The 21,077-nt window shown below is 34.5% G+C and overlaps 1 protein-coding gene across 1 annotated transcript in view; it reads left to right on the forward strand.

The window, feature by feature from the left end:
• The first annotated feature begins 4,688 nt into the window (after positions 1–4,688).
• Positions 4,689–21,077, forward strand: part of LOC126811103 (WD repeat and FYVE domain-containing protein 3) — a 52,030-nt gene continuing 35,641 nt past the window's right edge. The window contains exons 1-15 of the mRNA XM_050536568.2: positions 4,689–4,811; positions 9,292–9,492; positions 9,636–9,759; positions 11,243–11,517; positions 12,057–12,249; positions 12,478–12,664; positions 12,778–12,944; positions 15,982–16,037; positions 16,402–16,548; positions 17,479–17,576; positions 17,752–17,912; positions 18,222–18,314; positions 18,882–19,075; positions 19,351–19,489; positions 20,518–20,618. Coding sequence (XP_050392525.2) covers positions 9,304–9,492; positions 9,636–9,759; positions 11,243–11,517; positions 12,057–12,249; positions 12,478–12,664; positions 12,778–12,944; positions 15,982–16,037; positions 16,402–16,548; positions 17,479–17,576; positions 17,752–17,912; positions 18,222–18,314; positions 18,882–19,075; positions 19,351–19,489; positions 20,518–20,618 — 2,124 coding nt within the window. The 5' untranslated portion in view covers positions 4,689–4,811; positions 9,292–9,303. The remainder of the gene's footprint in view (positions 4,812–9,291; positions 9,493–9,635; positions 9,760–11,242; positions 11,518–12,056; positions 12,250–12,477; positions 12,665–12,777; positions 12,945–15,981; positions 16,038–16,401; positions 16,549–17,478; positions 17,577–17,751; positions 17,913–18,221; positions 18,315–18,881; positions 19,076–19,350; positions 19,490–20,517; positions 20,619–21,077) is intronic.

A 21,077-nucleotide genomic window follows, 5' to 3' on the forward strand; every position in this document is an offset into this window, starting at 1 on the left:
TTACCGACAATGTGCCGCATCAGTTGAACCTAAAAGATGTGTTGAAAGAAGTGGTACCCTTGGTGTAAAGATGTTCTATTGTAATTGTGATGGTGATGGATGTAATTCTGGATCTACTGTAACTCTTTCGCTCGCTTTATTTGCAACATCCTTCGCCTTTATTCATTTGTTTAAAAATTTATGAACACTATCTTTTTTTTAAAAAAAAATAAAATTAATGTACATGTATGTTTTGATATAGACGCAGTCCATATTTTATTTCGCACCACAAACCGCGTTGAAACTACAAATAGTTTGAGACATATTGCATTTTATTAACGGAACAAAAAAAAATATATTTGAAATGAATGCAAGAGTATGAATGAAAGGTTTCATATGAAAACAGTGTATGCGTGTTTGAAATTAATTCCTGAGATGTAGATATTGAATATAAATTTCTTATAATTTACAGTTATATGTATTGAACTGATATTTGTATTGTGTTTGTGCATTAGCTGTTGTAGAAGGTATATTCACTAATCACTTGTATGGTTGTCTATTACATGAATATTAGTATTTTTTTATTTTTAATGAATATAATAATCTGTAGAACAAAACTACTCAATTGGAAATATTTGAGATTAAAATAGTAAATATAGTTTGTAAGTAGAAACCATTGTATTCTATAAATTTGTTCAGGAAAATAAAAGAAGCGAAGATCTACATTGTATTACAATATTGTTTATTGAGCTTATAATTAAGATCTGCATTATATGTATATGCCTTATTAAACTTTATGTTATAGAAAAATGAAATTGATAGTTAATAAGTAATACTTTAAAAGAAAGCTTGGTTTTGGTTAAATTAGATATCACATTGTATTATAAATTGTTGAAATATTTATTTTGTGCATTTACTCATAGTATGACTTCAAGGAACGAATGACCTTGGTTATCTGTAACTAAGTAGTGAAGCGTAGAATGAATATGAATGGCCACCATCTTTATTATTTGTTAAATACCCTTGTTGTATACTTATCATTTAAATTTTAAGACCCATTTTTTGTACAATGCAGATGATTTTAAAAAATAAACAAAATTCTTATTGAGTATGTATGTCATTTATTATAAACCCCATGGTGTTACAAAATCACATTGAACACTTAAATTACTTTCCAGGATATAAATTAAGCAATCTTTTTTAAAGACTACATTTCTTTAAAGGGACAATAACACTCTTGCTGGCTTGACAGCTCCAGAAAATAAAAAATAGCCTTATTCTAAGTACTAGATGTGTAAGTGTCCTACCTGTTGTGTAAATTATCCATTAAATCCTATTTTACTTGTCCAGAGGGTTCAAAAATATTTTTAAATCCAAGTCACATTTGAAAAGCTTTAGGTCAGGCTTTTCTAATCATTTAGTTGGATTTTTCCAATTTTTTATATTAGGTGTGTTAAGATCAAATTTGTATCATCAATTAATTAGAATATTGTAAAATAGTACAATTTGTTGACCAGAATAAAGATTGGGACATATTATTCAGTTACAACAAGAGTGGTATTGAGCCTTTAACATTGATTTGAGGATAAATCCAAATTACAAGGATAGATGGTAAATGAAAGAAGAATTGGTGGTGGAGTCTTTTCTTTTGCAAATCTAAAATTACAAGCATCACAACTATGACTTCCACCCCTACTTTGTGCACAATTAAGCCCACAACCTTTTAATCATTTTTAATAACCATACATTAACCAGCAGTTCATTCGAAGGCTCATTTTGAAATGCCATGATAGACCAGGGGCTCAACCTTGCTGAAAAGTGCACCAGTTATCTTCTATATGGTATCGATACATGTATATCTGGTATCATCAGAATGTAAGTCTTCCAGGTTTCTTGTGGTGGGTGTGGTATTCCACGCTCAAAATGCAATGCGCCCCAACTAGGATAGATTAGCCCAAAAGTGTACCACATGAAAATTGTACAGCAGTGTAAGGGGAACGCACCGCACAAACTGTCTGGCAGTGGTCATTCATAATGCCTATCGTGGTACTGAACAACTCCAAAGCTGTTTTTAGTGGGTACAGATTTCAGCTAATCTAACCTAGCTGTCGTCTGGAAATTAGATAACTCTTGTCAGCGATACTCCACCACTACTAGTGTCTGGAAATTGCATAGCTCTGTCAGGGGTACCACACCACTAGAAATGTCTGTCAGTCTTTTTGTAATACCTGAAGATGTAAGGTACACTGCTGTGCGATTTTCATGTGGTGTGCTTTTGAGCTATTCTAGACTAGTTGGGGGGTATGGCATTTTGGGTGTGGAATACCAGAAACCTGGCAGACTTACATTCTGATGATACCAGATATACATGCATTGATACCATATACATATAGGAGAAAATTGGTACACTTTTCAAATAGGTTAACCCCCTGGGCTCCCACTCTATTCCTTTTCATTGTCTGGGGTTAGGGATAAGGGAGTTAATTGCAAGCAAATAGTTTAAAAGCTGGTTGTGGATTAGTTTTTAACGATTTTTTGGGTCAGATTTGATTTAAGTATTGGGAGGATGAACCCTATGAATTTTTCCTGTTCTCTGGATTCATCTCTTGCAAAATGTTTGCATATCTTGCATAGCAACCTCTTGTTGATATTTTTGTTGCAAATATTCTAAAATGTCTCTATTTGGTCATACTAGAGCCTTTGATCATTGCTATAATGTATTAACTGTTCAAATTAAGGAAGAACCTTATCGAACTGTAGCGATTTCTGAATTCATGGGTCTCTTTTCTGTGTCTTGTAAATGTCCATGACCTTTTTTTGTGGCTATTTTGAGAGTTAACAGCCAGGGCAATAAGGTCTTGTTTTTGTCAGTTTCCTGCAACACTGTATTGCATCATATCCCATACTTCTCTTTTTGACTTGCCGGTTGTGTCAAGGCCACACACAATTGATTTGTAAATGCCTGCACAGCTCTATTCCAGGGCTTTCAACCTACCACAATACCACCTTTTGATAAGTTCTGTAAAGGACTGCTCAGCTGAGCTCTACACCAGAGAAGCTTCACCATTTTGTTTTGTAAAGGACTGCACAGCTCTACCTCCTGGGTTTTCAACCTATCCTTATGAACAAATTTCAATTAGTATCACTGTGAAGTGTGATGTGAACGATGTAAACATAAGCCGTTGGCGTTGGTTCAACTGGCTAAAAATGCCAAAACAAGGCTATGTCTTTCCAACCATCCCCTTATCATCAGAAAACAGGCCACTGAAAGAGTCTGACCCTTCAGACTAGTATTAGCCTATCAATTAAAACCTTCCTGAAAGATTTTTCTGGTGTGGGCATGTTTCGTTACATGGCTTTGCATCTTTTGTATAAAGACAAGTCTTATTATATAGTTTAAATTTATCTTCGAGCTTCAGATAGTTCGATATTATGAATTATCCAACTCTTTCACTTGTCTTTTGATGGACCAAAGTAAGAACTAAAGAAAAAAAATTATGGCAAACCACAAAAATTTGATCTTGAATGTAAGATAATGTCTGGTTAATATAAAATCATTGACTTGATATGTTGACAATTATAGACAGATCAGTGATCGAAAAGAAATTACAAAAGACAACAACAAAGGTAAGATACAATTAGATTATGAATTTTATTTACAAGTGAGTAGGCATGCTTAACAAAGATGATCAAATCATTACCCACTTGCTCTCTAGTAAAAAAAAAAGAAGCTATTTATACTGCTCTCAATAAGGCCTAGTCAACCTGCTTAATCATATTCAATTTCTTCCTGATCCTAGGGTTTTTCAAACTTTATCCATTTTTATTTTTCTTTCCATTTTTATCAAATATATATATTGAAAGAAAATCAAGAAACATTTTTGGGGGCAATATCATGATAATTAACCACCAAGTCTAAAAGCATAAAAGACAAAATATAATTTATTCTTGTGTTTCTTCTCTTTTCACAACTCTTGCTACAAGTTGTTGTTCTCGTTCTAATTCTTTTTCTCTGCGCTGAATCATATGTTGTTCTTCTTTTTGTTTCTGCTGCTGTAATCTTACAGCCCTTCTCTTTAATTTAGATGTTTTGTCACTCAACACAGTCATGTCTTTTTTCACTGTCATCAGTTTACTGTAATACACTCTAGCTTCTAACATTAATGCAACTAAATGTTCCAAGCTATTACAATCGGAAAACTTAGCATTTTCTTGCTGCACTGTTTCTATCAGAACATCTTGATTTTTTAGTGCTTCATCCAGGGAGACCTTTGCCTTCTCGAGGCTTGGTAAAATGTTATGCACTAATCCGTTAGTAATTTTGCTTACACTGTTGGGATTAATAGAAATATCGCACCCCTCATACTGACTGTCTGTGTGTCTAGATTCCAAAGAACTGCCCGTGTCCATCGAATTTATCTCATTGCCATTGCCAGTTAGGTCGTCTGCTTGAGCATCAAGTTCACACCCACTATTTCGGGTTGAAATGGCTGAGGCAGTGACATCTCCATATTCTTCATTTTCAACTTTAACTGTATCACTTGTGTCCATGATTATTACTGATATCATTAACTCTATGCAAATGCAAAATTATGGTATTATGAAGGGAAAAGCATAACGAAAATAATAATCACAAAATATTAATGTTATGAACGTGACATTACGGATGTATGAAGCGTCCCCTAGTGTTGGTATTATTATTTTGACATGCGCGAATCCATGTAGGAAATGGTGTTGATTCACAAGAATTGCAGTAAAACCAAGAATTTTTCCATTTCTTCGTGTAGTCAAATTCTACCAGAATGGAAATAATTATTAAGTGTGTTTATTAGGTATGATGCTATTAATTGTAACAAACTTCAATTTCGCGGACGTCGACAAACGACGTCAGCGCATAAAGCAGCACAAAAATATCAACAAACTCGACTGTCAGACCTCTCTTCATCTCACACACAAGTGACTAGATTGGTGGATTGATTCATTGAAGATATCAATCTGTTATTATGTTTTTAGCCTTTCTCTTAGACAGGGGAGACAGAGTTAATTTATTTCATATGCTTAAAATATGATATTTGGGAAGCAACAAAATATATTTCAAAGAAATGAAATGTTTCATGCTAGATATGGTACCTCATCTCTCTAGATCCCCAAAATGATTGATTAGGCCTATTGTTATTTGTTCACTTTTCCCCACACCGAATTGCAATAAAGCATACAATTTTACCTGACAAATCCAGACAATTGTATTTCAAGACCTAAACGGGTATGTGCATGCATTATAGACGGTAGCACGTCATTTCAGTCCCGCATCATTTCGGACTCAACACAGACGACCTTTCGGACTCAGTTTTGACAGTTCGGACTTTACTTGACGACCACGTTTCGGACTCGGACTGGCGATATTTCGGAGTTGGATGAATAATTAAAAGACTGTTGAACATTTGTGTGATATATTTGTAACTACTGTTTTATTTTCGTTTTATGCGAGTCCGATAGTTGTTTTGTTTTATTTAATTGATCGGTGATTCTTGAGACCACTAATAAAAAGATAACACTGATTTTACACTGCTTGTTCTGTTTTGTTTCATCGGCGAGTATTGAACTTGACGATACAATATTGTTGAAAATTTGTGTATACTTAGTAATACTGCTAATGTTTTTTGTCTTTTACGTAAGTTGGAATAATCGAATCAACACACGGCCGTCATTATCGCTGATTGACAACTCACGATTTTTCTCGTCCACTAAAGAACTGTAAGGTTTCTTTGCGCATACTACAATAACATAGGGATTATCGGTTAATCAGCTTTAATTACCCAAAAAGAGTTTTCTTTCTACGCCCTAATTTATCGATTGGTACTGCTATCTATGGCAAGATTGTCGAGGAATGCATATCAACGTGTAGCTTCCGGATTATCGTTTAAAAATTCTAGGGGCTTGTAAAAGCAGCTTGCATGTCAAGCAAATATTTACTTTTGTTTTATGTGTAGGTCATTTTGAAATAAATTCTACAGCATATTAATCTTTTTTAAAAAAAATAAATTACTTTTACGGGATAGGATGGGAGTTGTGTCCAACCTTTTCTTTCAACTTATTCCTGGGTCCGAAATGTCACCTGCCCGAGTCCGAAACGTCAAGGCCATATTTTTTTGAGTCCGAAATGTCGTAAGTCCGAAATGACATGTAATCTTATAGACTACTTTTGTTGTTATTAGTATGGTACGTCTGTGGTTGGTGCATGCTAGTGAAAAACACTACAGTACTAAATTCATTTAACTGATAATATTTGCAGTTATGTGAAAGTTTTGTCACTATATTGGGCTGGGTATATTTAATAATTTGTCTAAAATCGTATTTTTAATGTTATATATATTTAGTGGAAGACACACTAGGCGAATCATTTGACAGAATCGTTTGGCCTGTCTCCAGTGTCAGAGTCGCGATGCCAAATTTGTATTTGCCTAAATGATTCGTTCATATCAAACGTGTCTGATATTTTCATTCGCCTGGTTTATATTCGTCTAGTGTGTCCGGTTCACCAAAGTCATCGTCCAGTTGTAGAATTCATTAGGCATTAGTCTCTAATGATTATTGTTTTTGTAAAATGAATAATAAATACAGGTAACCGAACTGGGTCAAACTTCACGCAGAGTTTATATATACTATTCAAAAAAAGTAGGGGATATTTGATTTTAGGGGCATAATACTAAAATATGCAAATGACTACGAAAAAAGTCACTATAGAACCTAACAGAAGAAACATTTCCAGTTACATATGACGCCCAAACGCACCAATAGCTACCGCATGGAATGCAGGTGATGCTTGGGATCATCATGGGGGTCCAACCCAAGATTTGCACGACTCTGACTTTGAATGTTACAGTCATTGTGGCATTGAATTCCAGGGTGGAAACATCAGTTTAATTGTTTTAGTGACCAGAAAACAAATTTTGATATGCGTCGGCTTACCCAAAATGAAAGGTTACGTGCCCTTGGCATGCTACAGATCGGCACAACACAGGCGGTTGTGGCGCGGACGATGAATGTTTCTCAGTCTGTCATAAGCAGGCTATGGTCCAGATACCGTGATACACAATCTGTACAGGACAGACCACGCTCAGGTCGACCAAGGGCGACAACTCAAGCCGAGGATCGATTTATCCGTACCTTGGCCTTGAGAAATCGTGTCATCACAGCAAATCAGATCAGCGCTCGTCTTCAAACAGACACTGGTGTGAGAGTGAGTGGCCAGAGGATTCGGAATCGACTGCATAGGGGTCACCTTCGCGCCCGACGTCCTCGCGTGATCCCTTGTTTGAGAGATCATCACATTCAGGCAAGACGTCGTTGGTGTAGGGATCGTCAACACTGGGATAATCGACGCTGGAGCAATGTGATGTTTTCAGATGAGTCAAGGTTCACTGTTGATTTTTTGGACAGACGTAGGAGGGTGTGGCGTCGTCGAAACGAGCGCTTCCAAGACTTTAACGTCATCAGACATGATCGATTTGGGGGTGGTTCTGTTATGGTGTGGGGAGGCATCACTGTTGCTGGAAGAACGGCTTTACATGTTGTTGCAGGGCGTGTTACAGGCCAGTACTACCGGGACAACATCTTGGCAGTCCATGTTGTGCCGTTCGCACGACGTCATGGCCGCCGTTTCATCTTCCAGGATGACAACGCAAGATGTCACAGGGCCAGGATCGTTACAGGTTACCTCCAACAACAGAACATCACCACATTACCTTGGCCAGCACTGAGTCTCGACCTCTCCCCCATCGAGCATGTCTGGGACATGCTTGGACAGAGGTTACGTCAACGTCAACAACGTCCTGCCAATGTCCAAGAACTTGCTGCTGCGTTGCAATAGGAATGGGACAATCTGGACCAAAATGACCCTAGACGTCTCATTAGGAGTATGCCACGTCGGATCAATGCTTGTTTGGCAAACAGAGGAGGATTTACCCGTTACTGACTTGGTTGTGATGCTGTGGTAACTTTGCTGTTTGACCCCGGGTATCATTTTACCCTTATAATGGTCAGTCTATGCCTTATTTAGTCTAACGATCATTTGGAATAAATCGATGAATGTGAACTTCATTTCATTTTGTCATTTGTTTCTTCGTCAGTTTCATTAGGTGACTTTAATAACACTTAAAAATCAAATATCCCCTACTTTTTTTGAATAGTATATACTACTTTGCCAACAGCATTTAGAATGCTGCATTGTAACACAAATGATAGTAAAATAGATTTGTCTTATTTAGAAAGATCCCTGGATATATGTTCACATTTGGTTTTTGTCCCCCGCCTTTCAAAGAAAGCAGGGGGCTATTAAAATAGGTTCGTTCGTTTGTCTGTCTGTCCGTCACACTTTTTGGGACACAATAACTCACTTTCTAATTGAGCTAGAATGTTCAGACTTGGTGTAGGTGTTTATTAGGGAAATGCCTTGATGGAGTTCTAAGATGAGCATTTTCTGCTTAGGGTAAGCTTAGATAAGCAATTTGATTGGTTGATGCTTTGGGACACGATAACTTTAGTTCTAATTAAGCGAGAGTGATGAAACTTGGTGTATGGTTTCATTACATCAATACCTTGACTAAGTTCGATAATGAGCATTTTCTGCTTAGGGTAAGCAGAGTGATAAGAAATTTGATTGGTCTAGACTTTGGAACACAATAACTCTCCTTCTAATCTAATTGAGGGAGAATGTTCAAACTTGGTGTAGGCGTTCATTATGTGAATCCTTGATGGAGTTTGATGATGAACATTGTCTGCTTACAGTAAGCAGAGATAAGCAATCTGATTGGTTGATGCTTTGGGGCACGATAACTTTGGTTATAATGAAGTGAGAGCGATGAAACTCTGAATATAGATTCATTATATTATTACCTTGACTAAGTTCGATGGTGAGAATTTTCTGCTCAGACTAAGGTACAATAAGCAATTTGATTGGTCAAGACTTTGGAACATAACTCTGCTTTTAATTGAGGTAGAATGTTTAAGCTTGATGTAGATGTTCGTTAAAAGGTAAATGTCTTGACTGAGTTCAATGATTAGCATTTCGAGATGAAGCTAAGCAGAGATAATCAATTTCATTGGTTGATATTTTGGGACATGATAATCTTGATTCTATCTGATAGAGAGTGATGACACTTAGTGTATAGCTTGATTGCTCGATACTTTTGAAAAAAATAAATGTGCGATTAATTAATATGTGTCATCTGTTTATTTTGCGATTTCGGCGGGGGACATCAGCCTCACTGTTGGCTTGTTATATTAACATTTATATTACTGATTTTATTTTAGAAAGTCATCAAGATGAGTTTTATGAAAAAACTGATAGGGACCAAGGGTTCCTCAGACCCAAATAAATCAAACACCCCAGATAATTCATTGGGTCTTATGCACTTGAGGAAATTGTTTGCTGAATTCCGGCATCCTTCAGCCAAAGCAACACAAAAAGATCAAGAAGACAAATTGTATAATATGCTGCCATTATTTTGTAAGGTAATGTTATATTTAGCTGGTACATTTATATTGCTGACAGTTAGCTAATTTGAGTTGTGTATGATTTCTGTAACTTCTTTTTAGGTGTAAGAATAGAGCCATACAAACAAAATTAAATGAACCCTATTATCTTTCTTTTTTAGGTTTTTGAAAATGCACCCTCAAGTGACATGACAGAGAAGTGGGGGGATATTCTTCAATTTTGTAGTCATGTCTCAAAACTGATGGTTACAGAAATAAGGCGGAGAGCTTCAAATCAGTCAACAGGTAAGTACTTATCGTAAAAATTAATTGATCTTTTCTTGCTTCTTTCAATCTTAGAAAATAATGAAGATGGCTCGGTAATGAAGGACGCCCAAATAAAACAACCATGTTAGTCCGAAAAGTACTTGTTCATACTAGATTGATTCAATGTATACCTTGTATAAGCTGATGTGTCTAACCTGTAGAAGACAGACCTAAATTGTTCACAACTGATATAACCAATTTTGGGGGTGGATGACCGAATGGTTAGCGTGACTGCGCTGCATCGTAAGGTCTGTCATTGAGTCAACTGGCGTGGTTTCGATTCCCCGGTTGTACATGACAGGGAGTAAGGTCGCCTGTCCAACCTCGTGACTTTCTCCAGGTCCTCCTTTTTCCTCCCACTGCTAAAGACCCCTATGTGCAAGTGAATTATTGAAATAAAATTGAACCATATTAGTCCAGAAATGACCTAGTTTGTGTCAAGTGGGCTTTAAATCCCATTTCTCTCACTCTTTCTCTCTCTCTCTCTCTCTCTATAATCAATTTGGCTATGTCTTTCACTTTTTATACGCCCACATTGAAATGTGGTCGAATATTGTTGTCGCCCCCGCCCGTCTGTCCGACGTCCACAATTGCTTGTGGACGCTCTAGAGGCTAAAGTTAATATCCGATTAACTTTAAATTTATACACAGTGTTTAAGGTCATGAGACACAGAAGCCTATTGATTTTCAGCGATTTCCGATAATTACTGCCAGAGTTATGGCCCTTGATCACTTTGAAAAATCTTGGGGACGCTCTAGAGGCTAAAGTTAATATCCGATTGACTTTAAATTTATACACAGTGTTTGATGCCATGAGATGAAGAATCATATTGATTTTCAACGATTTCGGATAATTACTGCCAGAGTTATAACCCTTGATCACTTTGAAAAATCTTGTGATGCTCTAGAGGCTAAAGTTATCACCCGATTGACTTCAGATTGATACACAGAGTTTAAGGTCTTGAGACGAACAAATATATGGATTTTCAATGAATCTTTATGACTTGAAACAGCTAAATCCATGATGTTAAAAGTATCGTATACTAAACGTTAGCATGGGACAGAACTTTATAAAAACCAAACAAATTCTAATGGTTTTCTGATAATTACTTAATGAGTTGTTACTCTTAATCAGATTTTAATGTATTATAAATGTTTCATTACCGGAAAAAGTAAAAATATGTGACAACTCTTGTTGACTGCCCGGACGATATAGCTGTTGTGGGCATATGTTTCGTTGCCTGGCAACCTATCTTTTAAAGAGTCAAAACTATTAGTTTAAACTACAGTGATCAACAATACTTACAGGAATCTCTCAGACTTCAATTTCATGTTTTCACAAGAAAGGCTTTAATTATTCATGGTGATTAAGAAAAATATTAAATGGTCGATCAGCTGTCATTTAATCACTCACTGCAAATCACTTAGAAAAGCTAATGTTCTTTTTATTTTCTATTTTCAGAAGCTGCTAGTTGTGCCATTGTAAAATTTCTAGAGATAGAATCTAATAGTCAAACTAGCAATGGCTGGAGTTTGTTGAGTGCCCTTAATCTGCTGTCATTGGGAAGACAAGCACTTATAGATTGCATGACAGCTGCTTCCTTGCCATCAACTTTAGTCAAATGTTTGTATTTATTCTTTGATTTACCTCCACTAGAGAATCCTGATGACAGATCAGAAGGAAGTGATTTTAGTCACAAAGAGAAACGAGTTTTACTACAGAGAATATTTGTTCAGGTTATATATATTATATGGTATTCATATTTGTTCTGACTGTATTTTCATTTATTCGTACCAAAGATATGTTGATAAAAGAAAGCAAATAGTAATATAAATATTGGAAAGTATGGGTTATTTTAATCTGCACTCAGATGTAGCACAAGTATGTTGTCTGTGTGCAAGTAACACCACAATAAACAAGACAGTAGCAGTTCATATTCTGTAAGCAAAATCCTTCCATTTTCTATTCAGTATGCATGTCTGATTTGGTTGTCTTAAGATGAACATCGTTACTAATTAGAATTCCCTTCTTTAATGGCTTATTACTCTGTTGTTGTTATTTATTTCTGAAGACAAACAACTATTTTTCCTAACCCTAAAGGATCACTTGACTTTGTAATGATAGTACCAATAATAGTATCTTTGTAAAACAGAATAAACCTAAATAAACTAATTTGTCAATATGTTCCTTAAAGATCTACATACACGTATATGTCATGATCTATTACTGTATACATTCAATAACTTTATTGATTGAAAATCATTTATTGTTTCAGGTTCTAGTGAGGTTGATGAACCATTCCTCTCCAGCAGAGGAACTGGCAAGGAAAGATGATTTAAGTTTATTATTTAGTGCTATAACAAGTTGGTGCCCAGCTGATAATGTGATGTGGAGAAAGAGTGCTGGAGAAGTATTAGTTACATTATCAAGACATGGTCTTACTACTAACGTTGTCAAATATATTCATGGTTAGTACACATTATATCGTTATGCTGAAAAGTCAAAGAATGCCTTTGGAATTTAATTATCTTACTGCTACATGTATGACAATTAATCTTATGGTTAAATAACTTTAATTTCTCACAATTCATTAAAAAGATTAAATGCCTGAATGATCTTTTGTGTAACGCCCAATTGATTAAATTGTATAGACATATGAGTTAGACCACAGTATTTTTTTTGTTAATGTTTTTCAGAAAAAGGTTGTGTGAGACACTGTACAGAAAATATGCAGAGGGTTCAAGAACTGTCTCCTTTAGAGCTAGTTGAAATGTTTGTCACAGTATTTTGCTTCCTGAAGGATTCCAGTGAAGTATCACAAACACTGATAGATGATTTTAAATCTTGTCTTGGATATGTTTTCTTATCAGAATTTCTTCTCAAGTAAGTACCATATATAAACCCTGATTGAAAATTTGCTATACTTTTGACTATTTATTTTTTAATTGCAGGAGAAGACAGATATTTTGTAAGACAAAGCCTACTTTATGTTACAGATTAGAACTAAATGAAGAAGAGGAAGCAGAACAAGCATTAAGAAATTTAGTATTATTGGTAGGCTCATTGACAACATGTGGTTTTGGTGAACTTAAACCCAATGCTAGTAGTACTGGTTCATTATTCCAAATGCCTGGATTTTGCATTCCCCAACCTGCTGGTAAAGGTTAGTATATAAGATGAAATACATACTTCAATGTTTCCAGATTCAATATTATATGTGTATTATTGTTGTGTTTAGGACAAACAGCAAGATTTTACAACCATAACATTACCAATTTTAATGTACAATTAACGATATGCATGCATGATTCATAGATTCATTTAAGCTTGATATTATAGTAACACCTTTCATTATTATCTATCAAATATGAACAAAAATTACTACCATACTTGTTGATAAAAATATAATTTGCTTTTAAATTGAGAGATCATTTTGATTAATGACCCGTGTTGATTACCATATTCCTGTAGTTAGAGCAGACATTGCCTGAATACAAAATCTATTTTGTAAATCATTTTGCACAATAGTTGTACAGTTAATTATGATATTTATGTGGGGTTATGTTGTAATACTTATTTTGTTTTATTTGTGTCATATTTGAGTTACTTACTGTCACATTATTTATGCATGAATTGATTTTAACACATATTGACAGATGTTCAAGTGTTTTCAAGTGGTAGTTACAGTTGAGTACACATATTTTATGTTTTAATATTATAAAAAATACCAGCCTACTGGGATGTGGTGCTGAATTAGACACTGAGTAGTGTGGGGTTCTCTTTAACTTGAATTTCAGATCTCAAATACATAAATACATAAACATATAAACTTCACTTGCACCTTCATCTCTAATTGCTTCTTTTAATATTTGATTTCTCTCTAAAAATCCTTTAGCAAATGTTTGGGTTGATAATATTCCTTCCTTTTAATTTATTTTTGAAAGAACAACAATAATTTATACAGTGAGAACGGCTTACATGAATTAATCTAGTTAAAGTATTTAATTTAATAACACTCTAATTGTATTCAATTTTTCCTTTTTAACAATAATGATAAATTTACTATTGTACTGTTTTGTTTGTATGTATTTGCAAATTAATAGATTTTTTTTTTTTCAAGGCTATCCATTTAGATATTTTTTTCTCTCAAAAATAAGATTTTCCTACTTCTAGTAAGTGTTCAGAAAGAGTAACTCCACTCAAACTCAATTTACACGTAATCATAACACGTTTCTTCACCTCTTAAAATTGTGAAAGACTAGATCAAACTCAGTCTTCTAATTTATAGAATCAGGTGAAACAATTTGGCTATAATTTTGAGTTGTTATGTTATCGCTATACTGATTTGGAGTGTTTTAGACTACATTGCCTTCTTTTCTTTGCATAATAAATATTGCTGAATTTTGAGGAATTAGATATGCAGGCTTGATTTAAAAGTCTCTCTTGTGTATGTAATAAAACTAACAAGCATCTATGCTATATCTGACTGTTGTTAATTGAATCTAATACACAGTATAATACAATATATAGCAACAGCACAATTAATATTCAATTTATCTCTAAACATGTAGACATGGCTTTATATATGGCTGACCTTAAAAATATCTTTGTTTCACCAAACCCGACCCACAATCGAGGAGAAGGGTCGGTAGGTCGGGGTTTTTTTTCAGATTTTTTTTTTAAAGTTAGAGAAATCAATACAGAAAACTTATTAGCTGTATACTACAGATTCATTAATTTTGTTTAATGAATTTGGGGTCTGACGTAAAAAGTAACGAACTGAAAGTTTTTTTTATTAAACTTAAGAGCTAATTTGACAGCTTAATAATTTTCCGGGTGGAAACATTCGTCTTCTTTATTCAATTGGCAAAAAAATAAATGAGTGAATGACATCGGGAATTTTTCGTGATGCCCGACTCGCAAACGATTTGCCACGAACTTGAAGTGTGAAACTCCTTCAACACGTTTTTAACGATACTGCGGGTTGTGCCTTCATTTTTCTCGAAAACGGATATTGAAAATATCGTCGTCATGTTTAAAACTACGCACCACAGACATAGAAGCAGAATCATTTCGTGGGAATGGATGTGTATTCGTCTGCAACCATTTTGTTGAGAAGCGACACCTAAGACGTTTTCGTCTTGATCAACCAGTTTCAATAATGAATCAAACCATAACCATAGTAAAGGGAAATAACTCTCGTGATATATTTCAGGTTGACACACAAAATAAAATAAAAAGATCGTGGAAAAGTGCAATAAAATAATTTAAGTCGGGGGTGGTTTTAGTTAGTCGTTCGCTAGGCGAAACAAAGATATTTTTAAGGTCAGCCTATGCCATATTCGGTATGGAGGAGTATATTGTGTCCCCCCCTCTCTCTCTCTCTCTCTCTCTCTCTCTCTTTGTCAGTCAGTCAGTCTGTTCGGGGTTGTTTCTAGTAAACACTCTAGACTATAGATCTGAGTTTTTGCAGTTTTTTTGTCCAAACATTCTGGCATTCTTAAACAGTATGTAAGGAGGAATTCTGAGCCACAGTTCACTTTTTTGCAGTTTCACCAAAACCCTGTACACAGTTATCTATGCAAGTTATGGGTTTGTTCCTGGATTTTTACATGACAAGGACCGGGATCACCCGTGGGCTTTCTCAAGATTTGTCAACCACTTCTTTCTAAAATACTGCTGTGCATACGCTAATTACTGAAATAAGAATATCTACCATATATTAGTCTCGAAATGACCTGGTTAATGTCAAGTGGACATTAAACCCCATTTTCTCTGTGTTTCTTTCATGTACCGTCCTTGTTGTCCAACTTCATTAAAGCTGGTGGTTGTGTGTATTTACCAGTATGTTTAATCTGGCTGGAGGAACTGTTACAGTCTATGATGATTGCATAATATAAAATACTTTTAGCTTTAAAATACTCTTAGCTTTTAGAGTTGTCACTTTTTTTTATTAGTGAATATTCTCCTATATTCAGCTTTATATTCCATGAAAATAATTTTTGGAAAGATTTTTTGGGTTAATATGAAATATATTGCTAGAATTTCATAAAAGTTAAATATATTTTAATACAGTGTGCTGCATTTTTTGGTTTTTTTTTGATGAAAACAATCTTTGTCATCCTATATGGTCAGATTTGGCTTGACAGTGTAATGTTATTTAAAGATGTCTACAATTAAAATGATTTCTTGTATTTTAGGTGTCAGTGTTAGGAATATTCATGCTTTTCAAGTTCTTCAATCTGTCTTCTTAAAGGTAACTGGAAAAGATGTTTCTTGATTTATTGAATGTTAGCCAACAATGGTGGCTCAAATATGACTCATTTCATTTACTTTGATTTTAAATGTTTTGCTTTTCACACTGGGTGATAATTTTTATACACTTTTCATCCAGTGGATACTTATTAAACACTTTTCATGCAGTGGATATTTTTTAAACACTTTTCATATAGGTGTTATTGTCAGGTGATCAGCAGAAAAATTAAGACTTTGGTTAGAAATTAATTAAACATATCACAATTTAAAAAGATTGATTAGACATTGCTTGTTTATAAAAACTACAACAAGTCTATTTTATGAATTATATGTTGATGAATCAAGATGAATGTTTTAATTTATAGGCTTCTACAAGTCACCTGTGTAGTACTATATTAGATGTTATTAGTAGTATATATCACCAAGACAACGCTAACTATTTTATCTTAGAATCCCAGCATACATTATCAACATTTATAGAAAAAGCTCATTTAAAACCAGCAGATATACAGGTAAATAAAATTCTTATTAAATTTGAAGCCGCTGATTTTCTTTTGTGGGATTTTTGATCCCTTGTCAACTACAATGTTAGGAAAATTGAATCTCTTTAAAAGGAGTATCAGTCCAAAATCATTCTTTTAGCCTTTACAAGTATATGAATATGGTGAATTGAAAATTTGTCAATAGTCGGAATCCTCTCCAGACGATATAAACAGGGTATGGTCAATACGACTCATCGCCATATATAATCTTCGCTAATATCTTTTGAGGGGTTCTTTTTAATCTTAACCAAAATCTTGTGAGGTTCTCTTTTTAATCTGATTTTGTCTAAGCCAGGAAATTATCAACTGTTGTTATTTTGATTTTGTTTTCTTAAATGAATGCAATAATTTGTGTAGATTTTAGCATGGATTAAGTGAAATGAAATGAAATGGGGTTTAACGTCCTACTGTTCTGCTCCTAACCTGGGCTAATAAAGACGGGCATACGCCATACAGTGGCCTTCTCTTATATCGAATTCCAACTGCCAAGGGATCTTTTACATGCACGCCAATGTGTACACGGGACCTCGGTTTTTCGTCCCAACTGAACGACTAGACAGCTATCCTTGTCAGGACCTCCATCCTGCATCACTGACAAGGGGAAACCACGCCGGAAAATCTGAATGAACTTTCTCGGCCAATGCAGGGATCGAACAACTGACCTCCAGGCTAGTGAGCCAGCGTCTTACCCACTTAGCCACGTGATCCCCGCGTGGATTAAGACATGAAAAATTAGATATTTTCTAAAATATGTAAATGACGATCAACGGCTTTCAGTTATAAAAATTAAATGAATATAGGTAGTATATAACTACACTAAGAAGACCCAACTATTCATAGTTTTGATACATTCTTCCACATTTTAACATATGTTTTCATTATATTATTTTATTTTTTCAGAGCAAGTTGTTTGAACTGATAGAATTTATAGTTATCAACTTGAACTTTGTCCCATGTAAAGAATTAATTAGCTTAAGTATTCTTATTAAATCTCAACAGTAAGTTTGTAGTTTTTTTCATTATGAGTGTTGCAGACTTAATAAGAGTTTGTACAACATTTGCTATAAATATTTATTATTATTATATGTTTTCTAATAATTTAATTTATATCTTTACATTCAAGCTAATCCCAATATTTTGTAACATAATGTATACACATTTTTTTTGTTTCAGTTCCATATCGTGTAGTATATTATGTATGAAGACATTGCTGCATATATTAAGATACCATAGTGTCTATCGTGATGTTTTCCGTGAAGTGGGAATGTTAGAAGTTATGGTGACTTGTATGCATAGATATGCCGCTTTACTGAAAGATCCACAGTCAGAATCAGGTAAATTTCTTGTTCAGTAATTTATTTTAATAAGTGTTCAGGTCTAGAAGTACCTAACAAAATGTCAAGCACTAATGAACTAGTTCCTGACATTTTGAATTTGTGTCAGAAATGTGTTTAAAGTATCAATACAAACACTGAAGAAAGATAACTTCTTACAGAACAAAATTACATGCACTGGAGGCTTTACATGGATTTGTGTCTGGCAATGTCTGTGACAGGTGCCTTATTTCCAGGCTTGTTTAAAGTATTGTTTAGAAATTTCTTTGATTGTCAATAGAACAACAATTTTTTTTATATTTGTAACAGAAACTGAAAATATTAGTCAAGAACAACAAGAATTGGGTCATTTAGTAATGGAAGCCCTGGCATTGTTATTGAGTGGCAATAGTAGTAATGCAGGTAATGACATAAATGTTTTTTTTTTTTTACATTATATTTTGTATTTATGATATTTGGAATTTACAGAACTATCAACTGTAACAGAAGAAATATACTTTCAGCAAATTATAGAATGATTATCTTACCCTACTTTATATCACATGATTTGTTTAACTGTACAGAGAGGGGTTGGAAGATCGAAATGTTAGCATGTACGCGCTGTATCATAAGGTCTGTCATTGAGTCAACTGGCGTGGTTTCGATTCCCCGTTCGTACATTACAAGGAGTAGGATCACCTGTCTAATCTCGTGGGTTTCCTCTGGGTGTTCCTGTTTCCTCCTACTGCTAACGACCCCTACGCGCATTATTGAAATAAAATTGAACCATATGTTGGTCCCGAAGTGACCTGGTTTGTGTCGAGTGGACATGAAACCCCATTTCTCCCCTCCCTCTCTCTCTCTTTCTCTCTCTCTCTCTCTCTCTCTCTCTTAACTGTACAGATGTAAATGAAAATAAGATATTTTTCCTTGCAAGATTGTTTAATCGTTGCCATCAAAATTTTATTCTTATAAATTTGTTTTGATCAGGTGTTTTTCGCGAGTGTGGTGGAGCAAGATGTGCTCATAATATGGTACCATTTGTTGACTGTCGTCAGATGGCATTAAATATAGTACAACAGTTAGTATTATCACCTGGTGGAGATGATGATATGGGAACGTTATTAGGTTTAATGCCAACAGCTACAGTAACAGATCTAGAATTGAAAACACACATTTTAAAGGTCTGTATTTAACACTGTTAGATACTTGATATGAAGAATTGCGACTACAGCTTAAGCCTAAACATGATAATAGATTTTAAAATGATATTGTTTCTGGAGAAATACTACATAATTATAAAGTGATACAAATGCCATCAAAATAAAGATGTATTTGATTGATTCCAGAGGTATATTATTTGTAATATTTAATTAGTCTAACCAATAGTGAAACGGAAACCGAAGGCTTTAAAGGTGAATAGACTAATTGTTTGATATTTTTCATTGTTTAATTCCAGTCTCTATTGAATGTATTAAGAGAAAGTCACAGAACAAGAACAGTGTTTCGTAAAGTTGGCGGCTTTGTGTATGTTATGTCAGTTCTCGTTTCTATGGAAGGTTGTCTAGCTGATACACCTAAAAGTCCTTGGGATAAAGGTATGTAATTTTGATTCTATTATCCTTCAGCAATTTCTTAGGAAAGCTCTTTTGATTGCATATTGCAGAGTGAGTTACAATTTAATTTATGAAATCCAGCGACACTATGCATAGCTTATTAGGGAATAAGATGGAACCCTATCAGATTTCATAATTTCAGATCATACATTTTGAACTTGTTCTGAGCCATTGACTTTTGAAGCTTGTTAACCACAATAGAGCAAAATTCTGCATGGCATGTTTAAAAATGTGGTTAGATTGTTCACTTAAGTTTCTGAATAATTCTTTTTAAAATTATTGAGATTGTTCATAGGGGCATATATACTCTTGAAAAAAAAGTAGGGGATATTGAAATGCAAATACCATACAGGTTGTGATATGATAAATAGTCATGGACACTTGACATGCCCCAACAGAACCACTGAGCTGCATGTGCGACACGTAATAGCGCCATACACGTGGGAGGGGTTCATTGTCAAATTTGACACTTCAAGGAAGGGTTGATGAAAACTGTTTAGCGTATCTTTGCTTTAGTGTGTTACGTTTAATTTGATCGAGAGACGTGTTTGTCGACATCAACGTCTACCAACAACACTGCAAGAATTGTTTGTCACACTGCTAGAGGAGTGGGTCAGATTGCCCCAAATCGTGATTGGACGGTTGATTAGGAGAATGCCACAACGAATTGCTGAATGTCTTAGGATTGGTGGAGCAATTACTCCAATAAAAAATCAAAAACGTCTATTTTCACTTTTGACAGTTTATCTCGTTGTGAGTGAAATGGGGCCGTCAGATAAGCCGCCCATATGAACTGTTTACATTCATGTGTAGGCAATTGGCCTGTTATTAACATACACTGGTTACCTCTAATAAAAACAGCAGTGCATTTCCACAGTTTTGTATTGTTTCTGAATATCCCCTACTTTTTTTGAAGAGTATAGTTTCTGTAGGATTTGTTGACAATGATTTTAGAGCAACGATTTATAAGCATCATGTATACATTCGTGTAATTGATTCATTTATTTCAGTACCAAGAAAGGATATTCTACAAATGTTGAGAACAGTATTTAGTACTTTAACAGTAGCAATGAGATATGAACCAGCTAATGCTAAATTTTTTGCTTCAGAGGTAGGGAAATTAATTATATCTGCATGTCAATCATAATTTTGTAACTCCTTCTTTTTTACTTTTGATCTGTTTTCTATTAATTTTGTATAATTTCGGTGGTTTTGATTAATATTGTATTTAAAATAATTTCAATTGTTATCTCTCTCACCAAAAAAATAAATGTAATTGGTTTTGATTGATATTGTATTTAAAATAATTGTAGACCCTATTATAATCGAAAAATCCCAGCCAGTGTATTGGCAGATTTGTTAGTTTGTATATAATGTACTTTTGAACATGCCATATACTATATAGCAGGGATCTTAATCGTCTCATTATTGTCGGATTCAGCCTCTTGATGTTTGTAAAACCCGATTGATGAAACATTGAACCGGCCACTTTGGTATTATAAATCAATCTACATTTGGCCAAATTGAAACAGGTTAATTTACTGGCCGGTTCGTTTCAAAATGGATTAAG

The sequence above is a fragment of the Patella vulgata genome, chromosome 2 (assembly GCF_932274485.2).
Source record: "Patella vulgata chromosome 2, xgPatVulg1.2, whole genome shotgun sequence".
Classification (NCBI taxonomy): Eukaryota; Metazoa; Mollusca; class Gastropoda; family Patellidae; genus Patella; species Patella vulgata.